We start from the raw sequence: 18,427 nt of genomic DNA, 5'->3' as shown, positions 1-18,427 counted from the left end.
CATTGAAGAGAAGCCAAAAAATTTCCACACATCATTTAAGGCATAAGTGAGAGCTTTAAGTAACTAGTTCATCTTCAAATAGTAACTGCACTTGTTTATTAGTCAAAATGTATTTCGAACGGTTTTTCTTGGGAAAAACCTTGATTCAAAACAACGACTTAAAATAAAATATTGATGTTGGATTTTTCGGTCTCGGTCGAATTCAGCCAGAAGAAGTAGATAAAGAATAAACGTTTCATACACTCATACATACTTTATAAATAAATATTTAGTGGTTTGCACCCAGGCATTGTCACCTAAAGGCTTAAGGTAGGGCAATGCCCCACCCCCGGCGTTGAGATATCCATATACAAGCAGTGGCGGATTGGTGGAAAAAATCGGCCCTGGCATTAGATGTAGCGGCCCCATAGCTCTTATAGATATTAAATTTTACCTAACGATTGGGATATCACTTAAATATGAGGAAATTATTCTTAACAACTAAATATGTTTTATTTAAACGAAATTCTACAGATAGGAACACTTCTGCGCTTTAATGGTGAACAAATTGATACAGTATTAGCTAAATCTTATTTGGGGGGAAAATTGTGATTGTAATTGTCCATTTAAGTATTTTTATAATGTCGAGAATTCGATTGAATATACTTGATAACACTGCTTGTTTAGTATGTCCTTTTCTGCAGTCATAACAAGTGACTTAATTGCCCTGTTTTATGATGTTCATGGGTGAAAGACTAGGGCCGTCTTAGAACGTGATGGGTCCCTCGACACAAACACACATTACTGGGCCCTCATAAACATTCCCGTTTTTATACTGCCATACCCTGACGACCCCCAGACTCGATACGAGATCAAAAACCTGGTGGGAGGGGTCGGGTACGAGTTTGGCAGCCCTTTAATTTTTTTTTTTTTTTTCAAACTCATGTATCAATACAAAGAGAGAAAGTGGATTTAGCTTTCAGACTTCTGGGAGCCATTAAAGTATTAGCATATAAACTTAATGAAAAGATTAACATTGAGTTTGAAACAGGGGGGTCCAGGGAACCTCTCCCCCGGAAAATTTTCGAAATTGTAGTCTTAAAAACTCAATTTTAGGCAATATTTGGTGATGTCAGGGGAGCGTAGGTTCAGGGTTTCTCCTGCTGCAATTATTCGGAAGTGGAAATCCAAAAACAGAATTTCAAATTATCTTCGAGTATATGCTATGAAGAGCGGTTCCGGGGGCTCTCCTCTGAAATTAAAAAAAATATATATATTAGCTCTGAAAACGAAGTTTTAGAAGATCTTTGGTGATTTTAAGTCGAGATAGATTCCAAGGCCATCCACCAGAAAATTTTCAAATTGAAGTCTTAAAAGCCTTTTTTGGTAAAGACTAGGGCACCGGCAGTTACTCGAAGTTAAGTTCCAAAAACGCAATTTCTGCTGACCTTCAGTGATGTTAGGAAAAGGAGTTTTCAGGAGGCTCACCCGGGAAAATTTTTGAAATTGAAGCACTAAAAACGAGATTTAAAACGTTCTTCATTGATGATGCCGAGAGAGAGGAAGGGATGGGGCACTTTCCCAGAAAATTTTTGATACTGTTAATTTAAAAACCCAGTTTTAGACCATCTTTGGGAATGTTAAAAAATGGGAGAAGTTCGAGTGCTTTCCTCCAGCAACTTTCGAAACTGAAATTCCATGTTATGGCGGGAGTGGATTCTGCTGTGAAATTATTCAAAATTGAAGCCCAAAAATTTAAATTTTACGCGATCTTCGATGATATTAGGAGAGGGGGGGGGGAGATTCTGGGGACCACCGGAATTCTTTCAACATTGTCACATTTCACATCTATCAACCTATTTTCTTTTTAAACTGAGGGGCCCGAAACCGTAAGTTTGTGCAGCGTACAGAATACTTTAATGTTTCGTCAAAAAATCTTTGAAATTCACATTTCGGCGGCCTTTGGGCTTTGATTTGATAATCTTAATAATGTAGAGTCTTTCATGCTCCTCAATGGTATTTTAAAATTGCATTTTCTAAAATAATTTTACGGAAAAAAATATTTTGTCACTTTTATTCGAATAGTTATAAACAGGGTCGCCGAGAGCAAAAAGGGAAAAAAATGACATAGGTCAATATTTTTCACAGGCTCCCTTCTACACCTTTCGCCATTATTATATTTTACACTCTTCACGAGTTCAATTCCGAGCCGGGCCCCTATTCTCCAACTAAGCTGACATGACCTCACGTCGGCCCTTGTTGTAAGTTGCATTTTAGAGCAATTGTGAATTGTCATTTATAAATAAAAGCGTCAAAGAAACCAAAAGTATTTTAACTTTTTACGACCGCTAAGATTTCCGTGTTTTTTTTATTCATTTTTTTATTACACCACTAAAAATGTATTGGCAGCCCCAGGACCCGACTAACTAAAAGTAAGACTCTAGGCTCACATTAATTTGGAGGCCCCCTGAAGACTATGCAGTGTTTGAATTACATTTTTAAGGCACGAATGCACTTTTGGAGGCCTCTTTGTCTAATCACACAACTATGTATAAATCACTTATGTTCATTTTTGAATCCCGTTTGGGCTCCCTTATAATCGTGAACAAGGAAATTCGTTACTGGCAGAATGATTAAAAATTTCCCTTTAAAGAAGTTTATATAAAGTCATAATTTATAATTATTATTTTTTTAAAAATACGTGTATTTTTTCATATTTGCAATGCTTGCATAATTCTTTGAAAAATGTGGAGCCCCATAGGAACATGGGGCCCCTTGCCTAGGCCTAGTCAGCCTGTTATGGTAATTAGGCCCTGGACAGTTCCATTTCAGAAATTCCCCCTCCCCCCTCTTGGTGACGGCCCTGCCTCCCTCCACCCGCAAGCTTTAGCCTATTCGTAAAAAAGAGCTGAGGCTGTGTTTTATGCATTTGCGTTATTCTAAACACATGCGCGAAAATTTACATTTTGCTGTTAGTAGACAGGCCCGAAATACTTTGCTGTTAGTTGATCGGCCCAATGCATGACCGGCCCACCGGGCAAATGCCCGGTTGCCCGCCGGCTGTATCCGCCACTGTATACAAGGGTGGATCCAAATACACTAGATTTTGGCACAGTAATTTTGGAAGCTGATTTAAAAACAGCTAATCTGAATTTTACCATCAGATGCAGAAAATAAAGTTTAAAACCTATGATTGCAGTTTTTTTTTTTTTTTTTTTGCAATCATAGGTTTTAAACTTTATTTTCCCTGTGTGTTTCTACATCATGTTAAAGTTAAATACACAGAATTTACAATTAAATTCTGTCATAAAAACAATAAATGTGGAAAAAGGTAATCACGTTTGCTGTGGCTGCTGAGCCATGAAGGCAAATGAGACTGACATGATGGTTAGTGTCATTGGCACTCATTTTTGTGATGTATGGTACCTGAAATGAATCATTTTTTCTGCGCTTTTATCAACAGAAAAAATGATTCAATTGCAAGCAAAACATGCAGACATAATGTGTAGATTTTTCTCTCAACTTTACGGCGCACTTAAAGGTTCGCTCGATACACGCGGCCAATTGAACCAAATTTCATAATGTCAATAAATACTGCTTCCATCATTCACAAATCAAAACGAGGAAAAGAAAAAAAAAACATCTTTTCATACGGATAGAACAATTATAACTAACATAGTGCATTATCGTTTAACTTCAGCTGCTTTATGAACTATTTGAAAGATAGAAGTTGAACTAAGGTTCATTATGAAGTATAGAGCACATTATGTTCAGCTTTTGATGTGGAGGATTGTGATAGCCACTTTGGATAACAATATATTTTACAGAATTAATATTTAAGATTTGCAACTGAAATCCATTAAAAAGGCTTTTTTGTCAATAGAATTTTAAAGTATCGGCTTTTGAAATATTTTTGTTCAGAGTTCACGAAAACCTAAGTCCAGGAAAGAATTTCCCCTCCGCGTTTGTCACTAGCTTATACGCGTGTTACACAAAAGCTAATGAACTTAACCTCCCAAAAATACTAGAATGCAATAAAAACCAAAAGTACTTAAGTTCCCAAAATGTTTAGCCTCCAGTGTAATAAAATTTTCTGCAAACTTAGCTTAAGTATGGCAATTCGTGAAGAACAGACAGTACTTAAAGCTGATTTCTTCTCTCTCATCTGAAAGAACACCATCGAAAAAAAACATGTTTTGATAGGAAAAATTTTCTTTCAAATTCTGCTAAAGAAAAGAAAATTGAAGGTGGCAAATTCACGCTACAACACATTGATATCAGATAATTTTTCATTAGAAATAGTTTGATGATCACTTTGGATGGTAACATATTTTACAAAATCATTTTTTACTCTGCAAATGTAACCCATTAAAAAGATATATTTTGACAGTATAATTACGAAGTACGAGCTTTTGAATTATTTTTGTTCATAATATATGACAATCTAAAGTCCAAGAAAAAATTTTCCCACTACGTTTCGTCAAGAGTTTACATGAATGCTACACCAGCGGTTCCCAACCCTTTCCCTCTTGCGAACCCCTTCCAAACTCCAAAAGAAGTTGGCAAACCCCTTGGGTACTAGGTAATAAGTAACAAGCAAAGGAAAAAACAAGAAAAGAAAAGAAAAAAAAAAAAAAACCGCGCTCGCGCACACACAAACACACATAGACAATAAAATTTGGGAGATTCTTTTTTTTTAGTTTGATGCTGCTCCATAGTTTATAACAAGACAAGAACGAAAACATAATTACAAAATATAGAATTACGAAAATTGCTACGAACTAAAATGGTCGCTAAAAATAAATGCAAAATAAATTCACAAAACAATAAACATAGTGATTATTCTGTGTTGAGCTTCAATCAACTTTGAAAAAAACTTTTAAATGGGATGTTTGTGGAACAAAGAGGTTCAAAGATTGGCTGAAATTTTTCTGGCACAAAGGTACATTTATCAATATTATCACTAAATTAGAAGTCAATTAAAGGATGATATTTAAAATACCTTTCTGGGAACTTTCTCAGATCGACTAAATGAACTTTTTTCTTACAGTAAAATTAAGAAGATCTCTAGGTTTAAGTCTTCTTAAAAAGGACTACGAGTCTAACTGTTTAGTAAAGATATACTGCGTACATTAATCGTTTGATTGTTGAAAAAATTTCTTCTAATTATGCTATTTATGCTAGCAAAATGCATATATTGAAAATAATAGAAGCATCTATTTTCAATGTACACATTTACTCTAATCTTTACACAAAAGTTAATTTTTAACGAAACAAATTTTTTAAGCTCAATTACTACAAGAGAAATTTTCTACACAAATTTCATAAATTCCTCATTCACATATAGCGCTAATTGTTGAATGGTTAAATTCCTTTTTTTTTTTACTGCGTATGCAGTGCTGGTAAAAAAAATTGCCTACTCCTTGTTCTTTAACTCTTTCTAGTGATGTCTTATACATTAATAAAGAAGTTCCATCTCGAGAGACAATGTCACTTCATATCTACAGTGCTGGTAAAAAAAAATTGCATTACCCTCGCATTTTCACAACAATGGGATTATGTGAGAAGTTTTGGTCGACCGATTAACGATGAATGTACGTGAAATTCTGCAAAACTTATGAAATGAACATTTAACAGCAGGAATCCGATAATTGTTTACGTAGATCGGGACTGTTTCCGGGAAAAGGCAAACTGAACTGAAAAGGCTTAACCAAATGTCAATTTAAGTCTAATGGCAGGATAAAGGTTTTTAAATTGTTACTTACCAGTTTTGCCCTATGGCACGGAGCAGAATCATCCTGGAAAATGACGTTTGGAACTGAAGTAAAGTGATCCCGGATAGTAGGAAGCAATTTTTCCTCCAAAATGCCAATATGCACCTGAGCATTTATTGTTAAAACAATTTTAGAGGATCGCATGTGGCCCATGTAATGTTTTCATCAAGTTTATAATCTTTCCGATACAACATTTCCGAAGAAATGAATGCTTTCAAATTCTCTTCAAATTCACATTGTATTCACAAGTAGAGCTTTTTCAGGATGGCTTCAGGGCTATCATTCTCAATGGAAGCGCTAAAACCGGCACTTCGCAATGACAGACTAAATTATTTAAATGTAAAATATGTCAGGAAGTATGCACATATTTTCATGCTAAGAGTATCGTAAATGTGCGAGAGACAAATGAATAAAAAAGGAGCAGAATTAGCTTGAAACCGCTTAAATATAAAACTTCATCAGAAGCTGGCATGTTATAACTCCGGCATTACAAGATTTTTTTCGGGAATCCCCTGAAAACCTCTCGCGAACCCCCAGGGGTTTGCGAACCACCGGTTGGGAACCGCTGTACTACACAAAAGCTAATTAACTTAAACTCGCAAAAATACTGAAACATGTTTACAATAAAATGTATTTAAAGCTCCGTAAATTTCAGGCCTTCAGTTCATCAAAATTTTCTACAAACCTAGCTTTGAATTACTCAATTATTGAAACTTCAAATCACAACATCCCTTTGATTGGACCGCTTTTGCTTAGACACCTCTATACCATTGTGCTTGTTATGGGTCATTCTCCAGAAAAAGTAACTTTTGAACGCAAATATTTTTCAAATTCAAAACCTTTTGTTTTGTTTTTTTTATTATTTTTTTTATTCTTACATGCAAGTGTTACCTACTAGAAGCAACCAACAATGGCCCAGCTAAGTTCCAATTATTTTACTCATAAATAAAAAAATTAAAAAAATGCCTTGTTCACGGAAAAAAAAAAAAAAAAAAACCTTTTATTTAAAAATTGCGGCCAATTTAAGATCAAAGTAGTAATTTTGTTTAATTGTGCAAATATCAGCTATTTTAATGATTAGTGGGAATATAATATTAAGCCCTCTTAATTAAAGTACGGCTTAATTAGTAGTTTAAAATGCATGTTAAAAAATAGTATTTAATAAATTTGAGGATATACTGGCAATTTACAATTTTGGTAGAATGCCTATTATTGATGTATTTCCCCTCCAACAGTTATTTTCACCACAGAAATAATTACATTGATAAGGTCTGTTACAGAGGTGAGATTCACGGAGGTGAGGATCTTTCCATTAATATAGGCCTAATAGATACATTTTTCATGGATTTTTTATTCTTCGTTACTACAATCTGCACATGTTAAGCATATGAAAACATGTTCACTTCTTTTTTTACAATAATTTACATCTCTGAAATCCAAGTTGACGGAGGTGAGAAGTCAGAATAACCACACCAAGTTTTAAAAGCAAATTCTATCTTCTTGTTTTTCGACAAAAATCTCACAACTTCAACTATGGCTGAAAATAAACAAGGGGGCTCCCTTGTATCATGGAAAATAAAATTTGATGTCATTACTGACACGTGTTAATGAGGAATGGCATTTTGTGTTTCGATAACGGGGGTGAGAATTTATTGTGTGACATGACTCCTTATCCTTCTAAAACGAACTAAAACACAAATTAAAAAAATTAAATATACTTAAACAATTAGTATTTGAGACACTTGTGAAAGAAATAATAAGTAATAAGTATATAATTTTAAGTGAATAAGTTAAGCAACATAAACAGTCACAAAAGGAGTGTGACATGCCACGGAGGTGAGATTTCACATGTTATGAACCAAAAATATACTAAAATCATTATCATTATAAAATTGTTGGCAGGTTTAAATAGATGTATTGTTGATGAAATTAAAAATCATTGTTAAATGAATTGCTCCTTAAAGTTTTTACTGTAAAAGGCATGTGACAGAAGTTACTTTTTGAAGAATGACCCTTATATAATTTTTACATTTTTATGCATAACTTACGTGAAAACTCGACGAGAGTAAATTACTTATTTTTGTGCACCTTTTAGTCCCTGACAACGTCACAGCCTTTATTCATAGGGGGTCATACCTGGGTGGGAGAGGGGGATTCATGACGCAGATTGCGGCATTGAAAATTTTATTGGAGTTGTTTTGAAGGGTATTTTTTCCTTTTACTTTTGAGGGGAGGGGCTTTCACTCATGGGGGGTATTCCTGGTATTAGGGAGGGGGCTCCCTTGCTCTTGGGGGGGGGGATGGGCATCCCTGCCTTGTTAGAGACCGGAAAGAGGTGGATAATCTTAATTTAGTGCTTTATTTACAATAACGTTTACTCTTCATTTGTGATCAATGTTTGGAAACTGGATGAGGGTAGGTCAACCTTAGTGGGATTCCATACTACGGTGAGAGGGAGTTGACCCAGAGAGAGAGGCTTGGTTCTTCCTCGAACAATTAGAATCAAATTTAAGCTCCTGTAGTTAAGTTTTCTACCATTATGAAAGTGAACAAAAAAGCATTGGAAAATGAACTGAACGTATCTTTCAGAGAAAATCATAAGTTTCAACTATTCGGATATTAACAAATATTTTAAGCAAAAAGCTTGTTTCCTTAGTATGTGTATTGCATAAATTGACAGAATAATGTTGTTTTGTATCCAGAAACATTTAAATAGTCTTGCTCTGAATGATTAAGGTGCTATTGAGCAGCAATCTTTCAAACTTTGCAGTGGTTTTCCATACTAATTACTATTCTCTGAAAAGAAGACGATAAAAAAATACAAAGCTATGTTCCCCATTTTTTTTTCCTTTCTTAAACATGCTTCATTTAGAAAAAAAAAAAAAAAAGATATTTATTCAATTTTTCTCAGTAAAAGAAAATTTTGGCAAAGAAAACTACCAAGATTTGTTGAGAAGAAATAAAAAATTTTTTTAATCCCCTGTTTTTTCTAGAAAACAAAATTTTGCAGAAAATTCCCAGATTGTCTAGGTTGTGTTACCACCCTGCTGCCATTGTTAAAAATCAGTAATTAAAGAAAAAGGAAGATACGATTTAATGTGTTAACGTAAAGTGAAACAAATATATTTTTTTTTAATGTGGCAGTTTGTATTTTTGTGATACACACTAAAACATGCAAAAGAACAAGGTATTGAAAATAGTCCATGCATAATATTTAATATTCCATGCTATAAATTATCACAATGTAGCCAAATTAATACCAATTTTAATGGCAGCAAAACAATAATGTTTGTGCAAGTGACAAAAATGGTTAACAAAAAACTAAAGTGTTAAAAAATCTATAATTTCCATAATTTATATATTAAATAACAAACATAATTTACATAGAACATTTCTAAGAGATGCAAATCAATATTTAATAATCCAGATATCACAATATTGTACTAATAGTCAGGTACTTTTGAGACAAAAATTCATCGCAACAAACGTTCTGTGAGTTAAGATACGAACAGTTTTGAATATAGCACTTTAGAAATTCAAAAACAGAAACTAACGGCAAATATTTTAATCACAGCATTATACAGTTTTTAACACAAATAATATAATTTCAAAACAATATCAAAACATAACACCTCACCAACCACCAAAGCAGTACATTTTACAAGAAATATGAATAAAAGTTCAAAACTGTAAATAAAATGGATTGAATGCTGATATTTGAATGAAAACAATGAATAAAAACTTTTGAATAATTATAAAAGTATCACAAAATTTAAAAATTAACAAGAGATTAATTTTGTAAAACAAATATCATTAACGTTCTAAAGGGGGAAAACATTACACAAATTTTAAACTTCCATATTTTTTATTTGAATGAGTTTTAGTTGCACTTTCTCTTATACCTAACTTGATACATTTTAAGTTCATCACGAAGGACATATTAGCGAAAATATATTTTAATTACAATGGATTAAGAATAATTTTATAGGGGTATTGAAGCAACACTATATTTGCAGAATTATAAAAGGTACAACTCTAGATAGAAAAATCTCTTTTCCAATATCTGTGTTTTAATGTTGTGTAAAACATGCTAGCATAAAATAGTTTTCAATGGAAGATACTTATATGAAACATAATTCTGCAACACCATCATTCAAACTGACATTGCATATGTAAAAATATAGTTTCTAAAAGTGCCAATTCCCATAAAAGATACCAAAATAAAAAGGATATTACTAAACAATTGGTTATAAATATTAAGTGTTTTTGGCACCTTTGTTTTTATTATTCTTAATTTTAGTACACCATATAACAAAAGTATTATATATATTCCATTTTATAATTCAGATTTTCTATAAAATATATTCATCCACTTTTCATTGTGGATTGGGAGCTTTGTTTTAAAAAAAATGCAGCTTTTAAAATTTGTTCAAATACAGCTCTTAATAAATATTAGTTACTTTCATATTTCAAAATTACATGAGAGTGTGGAACTTACAAGTGACGTGATCAACAACTTTATTGTCTAATATGTATACTCTGAGCCAGCATTCCAAATTCAAACCCGGACGCGGTCCCTCATGCAATCAATGCACTATCTTGCATTGCTCCCTGCACATGTTACAAAAGACTTTCATTTTCTCCATTTTTTTAAATGGAATCCCTTATGATATTCACAATAATGAAGTAGCTACAATGTCCTCTCCACATGAACAGCATCCATACATTTTAGCTACCATTTTGCAAAGCAATCCATACAAACAATCCAAATGGCCAAAGAAATTCTTCAACGATGCTGAATCCCTGGAAACAGTGATAATTTCCGTAAAAGTGGCAGGATGTAATTGGGGTATTGGTTCATATGAAAGACCATTTTTAACAATATCTCATGTGAGAGACAAACAATGTTAATGATCACGACGAACTTTCTTCTTTTTCTTCTGCTCTTTAGCTTCAGGATATAAGCCTAATGCAAAGAAATATGTGTGAGAAAATGATAAACGAAAGCAAAAAAAAAAAGCATAAAAATTCTATAAATTAATTATACAAAACAGCATAAGGGAACTTAACTATCAATTTTGATGCTAATATGGTACAGTTGTCGGATAAATACTAAATTTGAATAACTACTCTGCCATGGGAAGAAAAAGAGCAGTAGGGAGTGCTAGTGCCCAAGGTACAAGCAAAATATGTGACCAAGATATACGAAAGTGACTTTCAAAATATTTTTGGAAACACTAAAATGTTGGGGGGGGGGGGGGGGGGGAATTGAAAACCCGATAGCAAATTATGCAGCGCATATTTCAAACCATAGAAATAATTTAGCACTGAATTCAAAAAAATTATCCCTCACTAAAAAAACACAGGTGATTGGCGGACAAAAGATTACTTTTCATCTCATTTTTTTATATTACTACAGAAAACTGAAATGGCAACCAATGGAACGACCAAAACACAGAAGCAGTGTTGCCCCATTATTTAAAAATATATATATATTGACAGTATGTGCTGGTTAATACATTACACTATTAAACTAGTGATAAAATTTATTCAAATGTACTATCAAGTCTGAGTTTTTACTTTTCTAACAATTCAAAGCTTTGAACTTGGAATTCGAAAATTAAATATGTTTCATGCACATTTAATTATTGTAAAAGAACATTTTAAAACAAAACATATTGTTGCCTCAGAGCAACAGTAAGATATAGAAACAGTAAGATATCCCAGAAATAACACAATCTTACTGTTGCTCTGTGGCCAGGATATATGCTTCCTCATATCAATTTTGGCCAGTATACTATCATCTTAAAAGAACTTTAACATATTAAAATGAAATTTTTAAAAAAATGAAAAGGGGGGGAACAGTAATAACTTATATAAATTATCACCTACTCTAAAACACAAGTGTGAGTCAAATGAATAAATGAAATTGAGCCCCCCTCCCCCCGCAAGAATGGTAAATCCAGACCTAGATATAATTTATAACTGTCTGCAAACTTAAATAATTTCTTTAAAATTTTCTGCGGAAAACCGCTATATGCCGAAGCCCCATTTAGCTGCCAAAAGCAAAAATGTAAAATAAATCACAATTAAACAAGTGGGTCAGCAGTTATAGACTTGATACTAAAAGAAAACTTGGTATTTAAAATCAAAAGCTTTTTTTTTTCATGCATTGGAACAATGTTGAACATAATTCATATTTAAACATGGGATAACTTTTTTCTTCTGAATGAATGAAAATAACCGCAATTTTACTGAAGTTGTAAATGAGACAGAAACTTTAAGTAGAAAACATTTTTAAAAGTAGGATATTGTATTTAAAAGTCGTTAAAAAAACAAAAATAAAGAATAAGCATTGGATTAAGAATCGGAACAAATAACTTAATTACTATAGAAGTTGTTTGCATCTTAACATTATCAAAACTAAATCAAGAAGTATTTAATGGTATGCTTAATACAAATAACTAATGAATAAAATGAAACAAAAACCAATGAAAACTTCCAGAAAATTTCAATAAATAAAATAACTTAAATCATTACCTTACACATAAATATCACTTTAATTGTTTCACGAAACAGTTGTTTTATTCATCAGGAAAATTTTGATGGTATGTAAAAAAGTGAACTGAACTTGTTTAAGGAAAAGTTATTACTCTATAAGTGGAAGAAATGAATAAATGGAAGAGATGTTCCATAAACTGAAGAGATGAACTCTTACTTATCAATTTATCCACTGTTTTTGAGACAAGCCATTCCTTAACATTGTGAGACTTTCTCAAACAATGACAGTCAATCTGCTTCACAAAGAACTGATTCAAGGCCTTATTAATCACAGAATTACATTTTGTAGGTAATGGTCTGTTAACTGATATCATTTCGTGATGCGCTGTTTCTTCACTTATAGCTCGCCTATTATTTTGGTACTCATATTTTTATGTTAAAGACTCACACACAGATTTCACACTCATAATAGTTGCAGCTACAAATACACCATGTAAATTTATTTCAATGTCTTTGAAAAATTTTGCTTGTCTAAAGAGTAACTTTTCAATAATACAAGAACATTTGAGACCTATAATATCTTTGGAAGGCATAGGTTTTATTAATTCTTCAATTTTTTCAATAAATCTTCTATACTGAAATTTTAATGGGCCTGTTTTGCATGTCATCACAGGTCACATGATCTCGGTGTCACCTGATCTCGCTTCACTCTGAAAGAGCGAGATTGTGTTGCTCTTAAGCAGAAGATTTTTGTTTACATTACTTTCTGCAGAAAAAACATTCTGTTCGGTGGTTAATTGTTCCAAAGAGTGTAGTTAAGATACATAAAAGTCCAACAAGGTTGTTTTCTGTGAATTTCAATCGAAAAAAAAAGGTTTTGAACAACAGCTTGTCAACACAAAATGACAAGCCTTTGCCAGGAATGAATGCATTGGTCTTATGAGTTCCAATATTTGAGAAATAGCACTTCTCGCATCCATATTTCATAGCTATAATTTCTTAAAATAAAATTGACATTAATTTTGACAGTATTTTCTGTAAAACTCGTGCAACTCATGGCAAAACTTTGAAAATTTTCTGTTGAATTTTTGGAGCATCGAATACAAGATCATATACACAATTTCAATCATTCTATTTGAAGAAAAACAACTATTGAAGCATTACTACTGGGTGGTTACGACAGGGAGGTTTCGTTTCATATTTGTAATCAAATTCTCTGTAGTAGCTTTTCAGTTCACCTGACCAATACTTTGCAGCTAATAATTGTATCTATATTTCTTCCTTGATGCTTGATATTTCGTTTCAACTCTGACAGTGTAGGTATGTGATAACTTTCTTAATGTACATTTTTAACTCTTTTAACTTTATTCTCTACACTAATAGTTAAATTCTATTCCACAGTTTGTTTTTGAATTAAGTTATTACTAAAATGAAAATAAAAACATTTAAATTTATTTCATGCTGACTAATATGCCACTCTTTCTTTTCATCTGATAATTACAATTTGTTTTTCATTTTTTTCATAAATATCAATCGTATATAGCTTTTGTCATGTTATTTTGAAACAAAAAACAAGAGACAGTTACATTATGAACTGATGTAGACCATGCAGATCCCATGGTGTGGTTTGTGGAGGGGGCACACCACTAAGGGATCCCCGGCCCTAGAAACCAAAGTTTTTTTTTTTTTTTTTTTTTTGGACTGGTACACAAATTTGTAAATATTTTTTACCAATTTTGGTAAGAAGTTGTTTTAGTAAGAACCTGAGGAAAAATAGAAATTCAACATATATTATTTAGGAAAATCAACAAATCCTTAAAAATAAAAGAGAAAAATATAAAATGTTCATTTCAAAAAACAAAAAATTGAAACGATAAAAAAAGTTTTATATCATACAGAAACATTAAGAATTGTCAAAGTTTTGAAATATCGCAATGAAAAGTCACTCCAGTTCCAAAAATTTCAAGGCTGAGAACAAAAACATAAGTTGACCAAACCATTGAAGTTCAGGAATGGTCACCTTTTTTTCACATGAAAGGTTTTCAAAAGTAGAAATTGAAATTTTTGCATTCAAAATTATAATCTGTTATGTTTCTACAAAATTTTTGGTAAATAATATGAACATTTTACTCTCATTAAAAATAGAAGAATCTCTGTCAGTAATTATTTACTTTGTTATTATTTTTGAAAAGTGACAATTTCACTAGCATTGAAATATCTAGCGTTGTTTCGGTTTCATTAAGAACATTTTAGAAATTTACAATAAATTAAGTGAATAGTTTATCAAATTTTGCCAGAAAACAGTTTTAAACCCAAATATTTGAGCAAATGATTTTTTTTTTTTTTTTTTTACCAAAAGTAAAAATAACAAATAATAATTGTATTTACAAGGTTATTCATCTGCAGAGCATTTTTTGCATGAGCTAATCTTTCTAATTTTCTATGCACAAAATCAACATACAGATATCTTACAGCGGCACAAAATTAAGTTTTTTTTTTACCCTTATATTCCTTTGTGTTTGACATTTCTTTCTTTTTTTTACTCCACTGAATTTTGCAAGTAAATAAATTTACTTACAGTTAGAAAAAGTTTGTTTAAACTTGGTATGTGTTCCTTTCTGAGTTCTCTTTCTGCATCCTGAACTAAATTCATGCATTTATAGCTGTTCAGTCCAAATTATTGTGGAAGATATATAATATACTGGTCAGAGGGATGAGAAAATTTCAGGAAATATTTCCTTCCCATTTAATCTAGAGCGTCTAGCTCTTGCAGCATTTTTACTATTTCGTTTTGCCTTAGCCCTTTTTTACGAGACAATAATATGCTTTTACAAAAACAAAAAGTCACGTAAATAAAACAAACTATTTTATTAAAAATGAATAAAAAACAAATCATCTAGCAGTAACTACAATCATTCATCTATGCCTGATATCTTTTCACTGTTCTCTTTCCTTCAGAAAGTATATTTCCAGTATTACGAATCACGTGACAGGCAGGTGTGATGTTATGCAGACACCCTTTTTTTTTTTTTTTTGTTCGTTGCTTAGTTGGCAAAAACAAATATAGCTTACAGAACAAAAATATACTGCGATGAAATGCATTAACATTTCCTTTTTTTTCAATCAAAGGAGCCAAAATTATGTCTCCCGTAATTCTAGGTATAACCTTTTGATTGGGCTCAAAAAAAAAAAAAAAACTTTTCTTTAAACTTATATAGTATTATACAGCACAATGATATAGGAAAAGTCAAGAAAGGATAAAGAATTGAGTAAAAATACAGAAGAGCAGTTAGCAAAAAAAGTTTGCTTGGGGTCAAAATAACCCCTTCCATAATTCTAGTGTTAATGTGAAATTCAGTGTCTTATAAGGCATGCAAATGAAGATTTAGTCAAGTGGTTTGATCATTTAATGGCGAAGGAAAAAAAGCCTTTCACACATTTTCAAAGACAGGACAGTATGAGGATGAAAAGTATTTAAATTATCCGAACTAAACCGATCAAAACAAACCGCTTAATTTATAGTACAATGCTTTAAGAACAAGACAAAATAAAAAACTTCAGGGCCAAGAGCGGCTCCAGTTTCTGGTTTTGGAGGGGCATTATTTGGAAGGGGTGCCAGTCCCAAGTGTCAATTTAGGGATAAGTAGGAGATCTGGAGGGAATTATTCAAAATATAAGTTGCAAAAGCATGTTCAAGTGGATAAAAAGAACAAAAAGAAAAGTGGAATTAATTAAAGACTTCCATAGAACGCAGAAATGATTCAAAACAAAAACTGAACGGGAGAACAGTTTTGGATATTTTTGAAAACCTGGATTGAAATTAAAAAATGGATTGAAATTTGAACAATGCTGAGCAATGCAAAACTTGTTTACTTGGTGCTCTTATACGTAACTTATCAAATAAAATGTGTTTCCAAAAATCAGGATTGAAAGTAACCGCATAGCGCTCTTGGAAATACTTAGGTAAGTAGTAAAAAGCTTTTAATTATGTCATAATAATAAATTCAAACATTAAAACAAATGAATTCGAAAATTTATGTAGAAATATTAAAGATGTAAATTAAACACTGCTTTATACAGTAAACTCCCGATTATCCGCGGAATAGGGTGGCACGGTAACCGCGGATAGGCGAAAACCGCGAATAATCCGAACAACGGGTAAAAAATAATACTACTGTATATAATAGCTAATAAATATGAATAAAACTCAAACATACATTTAAGTTATAGCTAAAAACACTGCTACATTGCATCTACTGACAGTGAATGTAAAAAAATATTCGCATTTAAAGCTAAAAACGAACAGTAACACAATCATAAGTTTAAAAATTATTTAATGACTGTTAAAAGAATTAATAAAATAAATTGTGAAAAGACCCTCGGATAAGCCGAGCTGTAGATAATCCGACCGCCGATAATTGAGAGTTTACTGTAATTCAATATTTTGGGGGAGCGGGGGAGATCCAGTTAGCAGTTATGGGGCCTCATGGATCTTTTTTCAGGAGTGTCGAAATTCATAGATTTGAGTCTGCTTAGATTGTTTACTTAAAAACAACTCTTGTGAATGACTGTTGCAAGGCACGATAACAGCACTAGTACTATCCTTCACACTTAAACTAAGTAAAATAGAAGTACAGTAAAACTCCTCTAACGGGGACAAAATTTTTTGCATGCAAAGGAGGGGTGTCATAGAGGTTTAATAATGTTATTTGCCTTGGTATCGAGGAATTAAAAGTACGTCATGAAGGTGGGTCAGTCAGGAAAGGGCAATTGCCACCCCTGCCCCACCCTAGGTTTGAGAAATTAATGTTATTACAATTAATGAAAAATTGTGGTAAGTAGTATTTCTGATCTGTTTCATTGCATGATTTAATTCATGTAAAACACAGTAGTTAGATGACAATATTAAAATTAATAATTATTATAATAATTCTGATCTCTTTCATTGTATGATTTAATTTATTGTTAATATGTATGGTTGAATAAATAATAATTACAATCATAATAATAATGTAATATTCGAATGTAGGTCTTTCTCCAATGTTGCAGACTGTGCAGAAATGAAGACTGTCCGCAATCGGATACCATAGGTCAGCACCACTTTAACAGATACACCAGTAAAAAATGTTTTGCAAGCCAAAGCAGGGAAACAAAAAACTGAATTGGAAATTGTCTCTAGCAGAGAAGAAATTAACACACACCAAGACAAAAAAAGTGCAAAAAGGCGCGTCCAAACAGTGCGTTCTTCAGATGAAGATGATGAAGACTGGTTCTGCATAGAATGGGCTGAACCGTACTCAGAATCCAAAAAACCAACTAAATGGCGTCAATGTCGGTAATTGTGACGAATGGGCACATGACCCATGTGCTAAGTTTGATAAATTATATGCTTGTTAAAATTGTAATTCGGACCATGATTATGGTAGTTATCAGAATAAGTCATTAATGAAGTAAATCTGTTAAGTCAAACATTTTTTGATTTTTAACGTCCTTAAGAATTCTTAAAATTGTAATAGAATAAACAACAAAATGTGCAAGATTCATTACTTATATATATATATATATCTCATGTAACAACTAACCCTATATAGTGTAACAACATGCCCCATGGTGGGATAAGTTCTTACAATATACATGTATTCAAAAGGCTTGACATATTTTGGAGTAGTGGCTTCTAATCATTTTTTTTTAAATATGTTTTGAATGTTAAACAATCTAGATACATTTTAAAGTTTCACACATGTAAATACTTGAATTAGTCTAGTGTAAAAAAAATATCGAAAAAAATTGTAACAACTAACCTCGATCTCCCCGACTTTACATAATTTAACTAAAAATATTGCGTGCTGGCACTGAAACCAAGACTCAACGAGTGTTACAAAATAATAATAATAAATAAATAAGTAAGAATAGTTTATTTCATATCCAAAGAGCAACTTAAACTAAGTATTCGCAATCTGCATACTTTAGGATCGAAAGTACAATGTTCTATTTACCTTAAATTGCATCAAGGTTTTTTGATAATTTTTGGGTTTTGAGAAGCGAAGTGAATAAATTCTGCAAATGATTTAAAAAATTCCAAACAGGTTTAAACCACATAAGTAAGTGTTAGAAGTTCATGATAGTTTATATAAGCTGGACATTATTATTTAATTCGTAAACAAATAAAAATT

At 32.1% G+C, this 18,427-nt stretch overlaps 1 protein-coding gene across 1 annotated transcript in view; it reads right to left on the bottom strand.

Moving 5' to 3' along the window:
* Positions 1–10,157: 10,157 nt before the first annotated feature.
* Positions 10,158–18,427, bottom strand: part of LOC129231399 (probable replication factor C subunit 1) — a 72,452-nt gene continuing 64,182 nt past the window's right edge. The window contains exon 8 of the mRNA XM_054865704.1: positions 10,158–10,719. Coding sequence (XP_054721679.1) covers positions 10,661–10,719 — 59 coding nt within the window. The 3' untranslated portion in view covers positions 10,158–10,660. The remainder of the gene's footprint in view (positions 10,720–18,427) is intronic.

Source organism: Uloborus diversus, chromosome 10 (genome assembly GCF_026930045.1).
Source record: "Uloborus diversus isolate 005 chromosome 10, Udiv.v.3.1, whole genome shotgun sequence".
Classification (NCBI taxonomy): Eukaryota; Metazoa; Arthropoda; class Arachnida; order Araneae; family Uloboridae; genus Uloborus; species Uloborus diversus.
The sequence above is the reverse complement of the archived record's forward strand: the minus strand, read 5'-3'. Positions and strand labels throughout refer to the sequence as shown.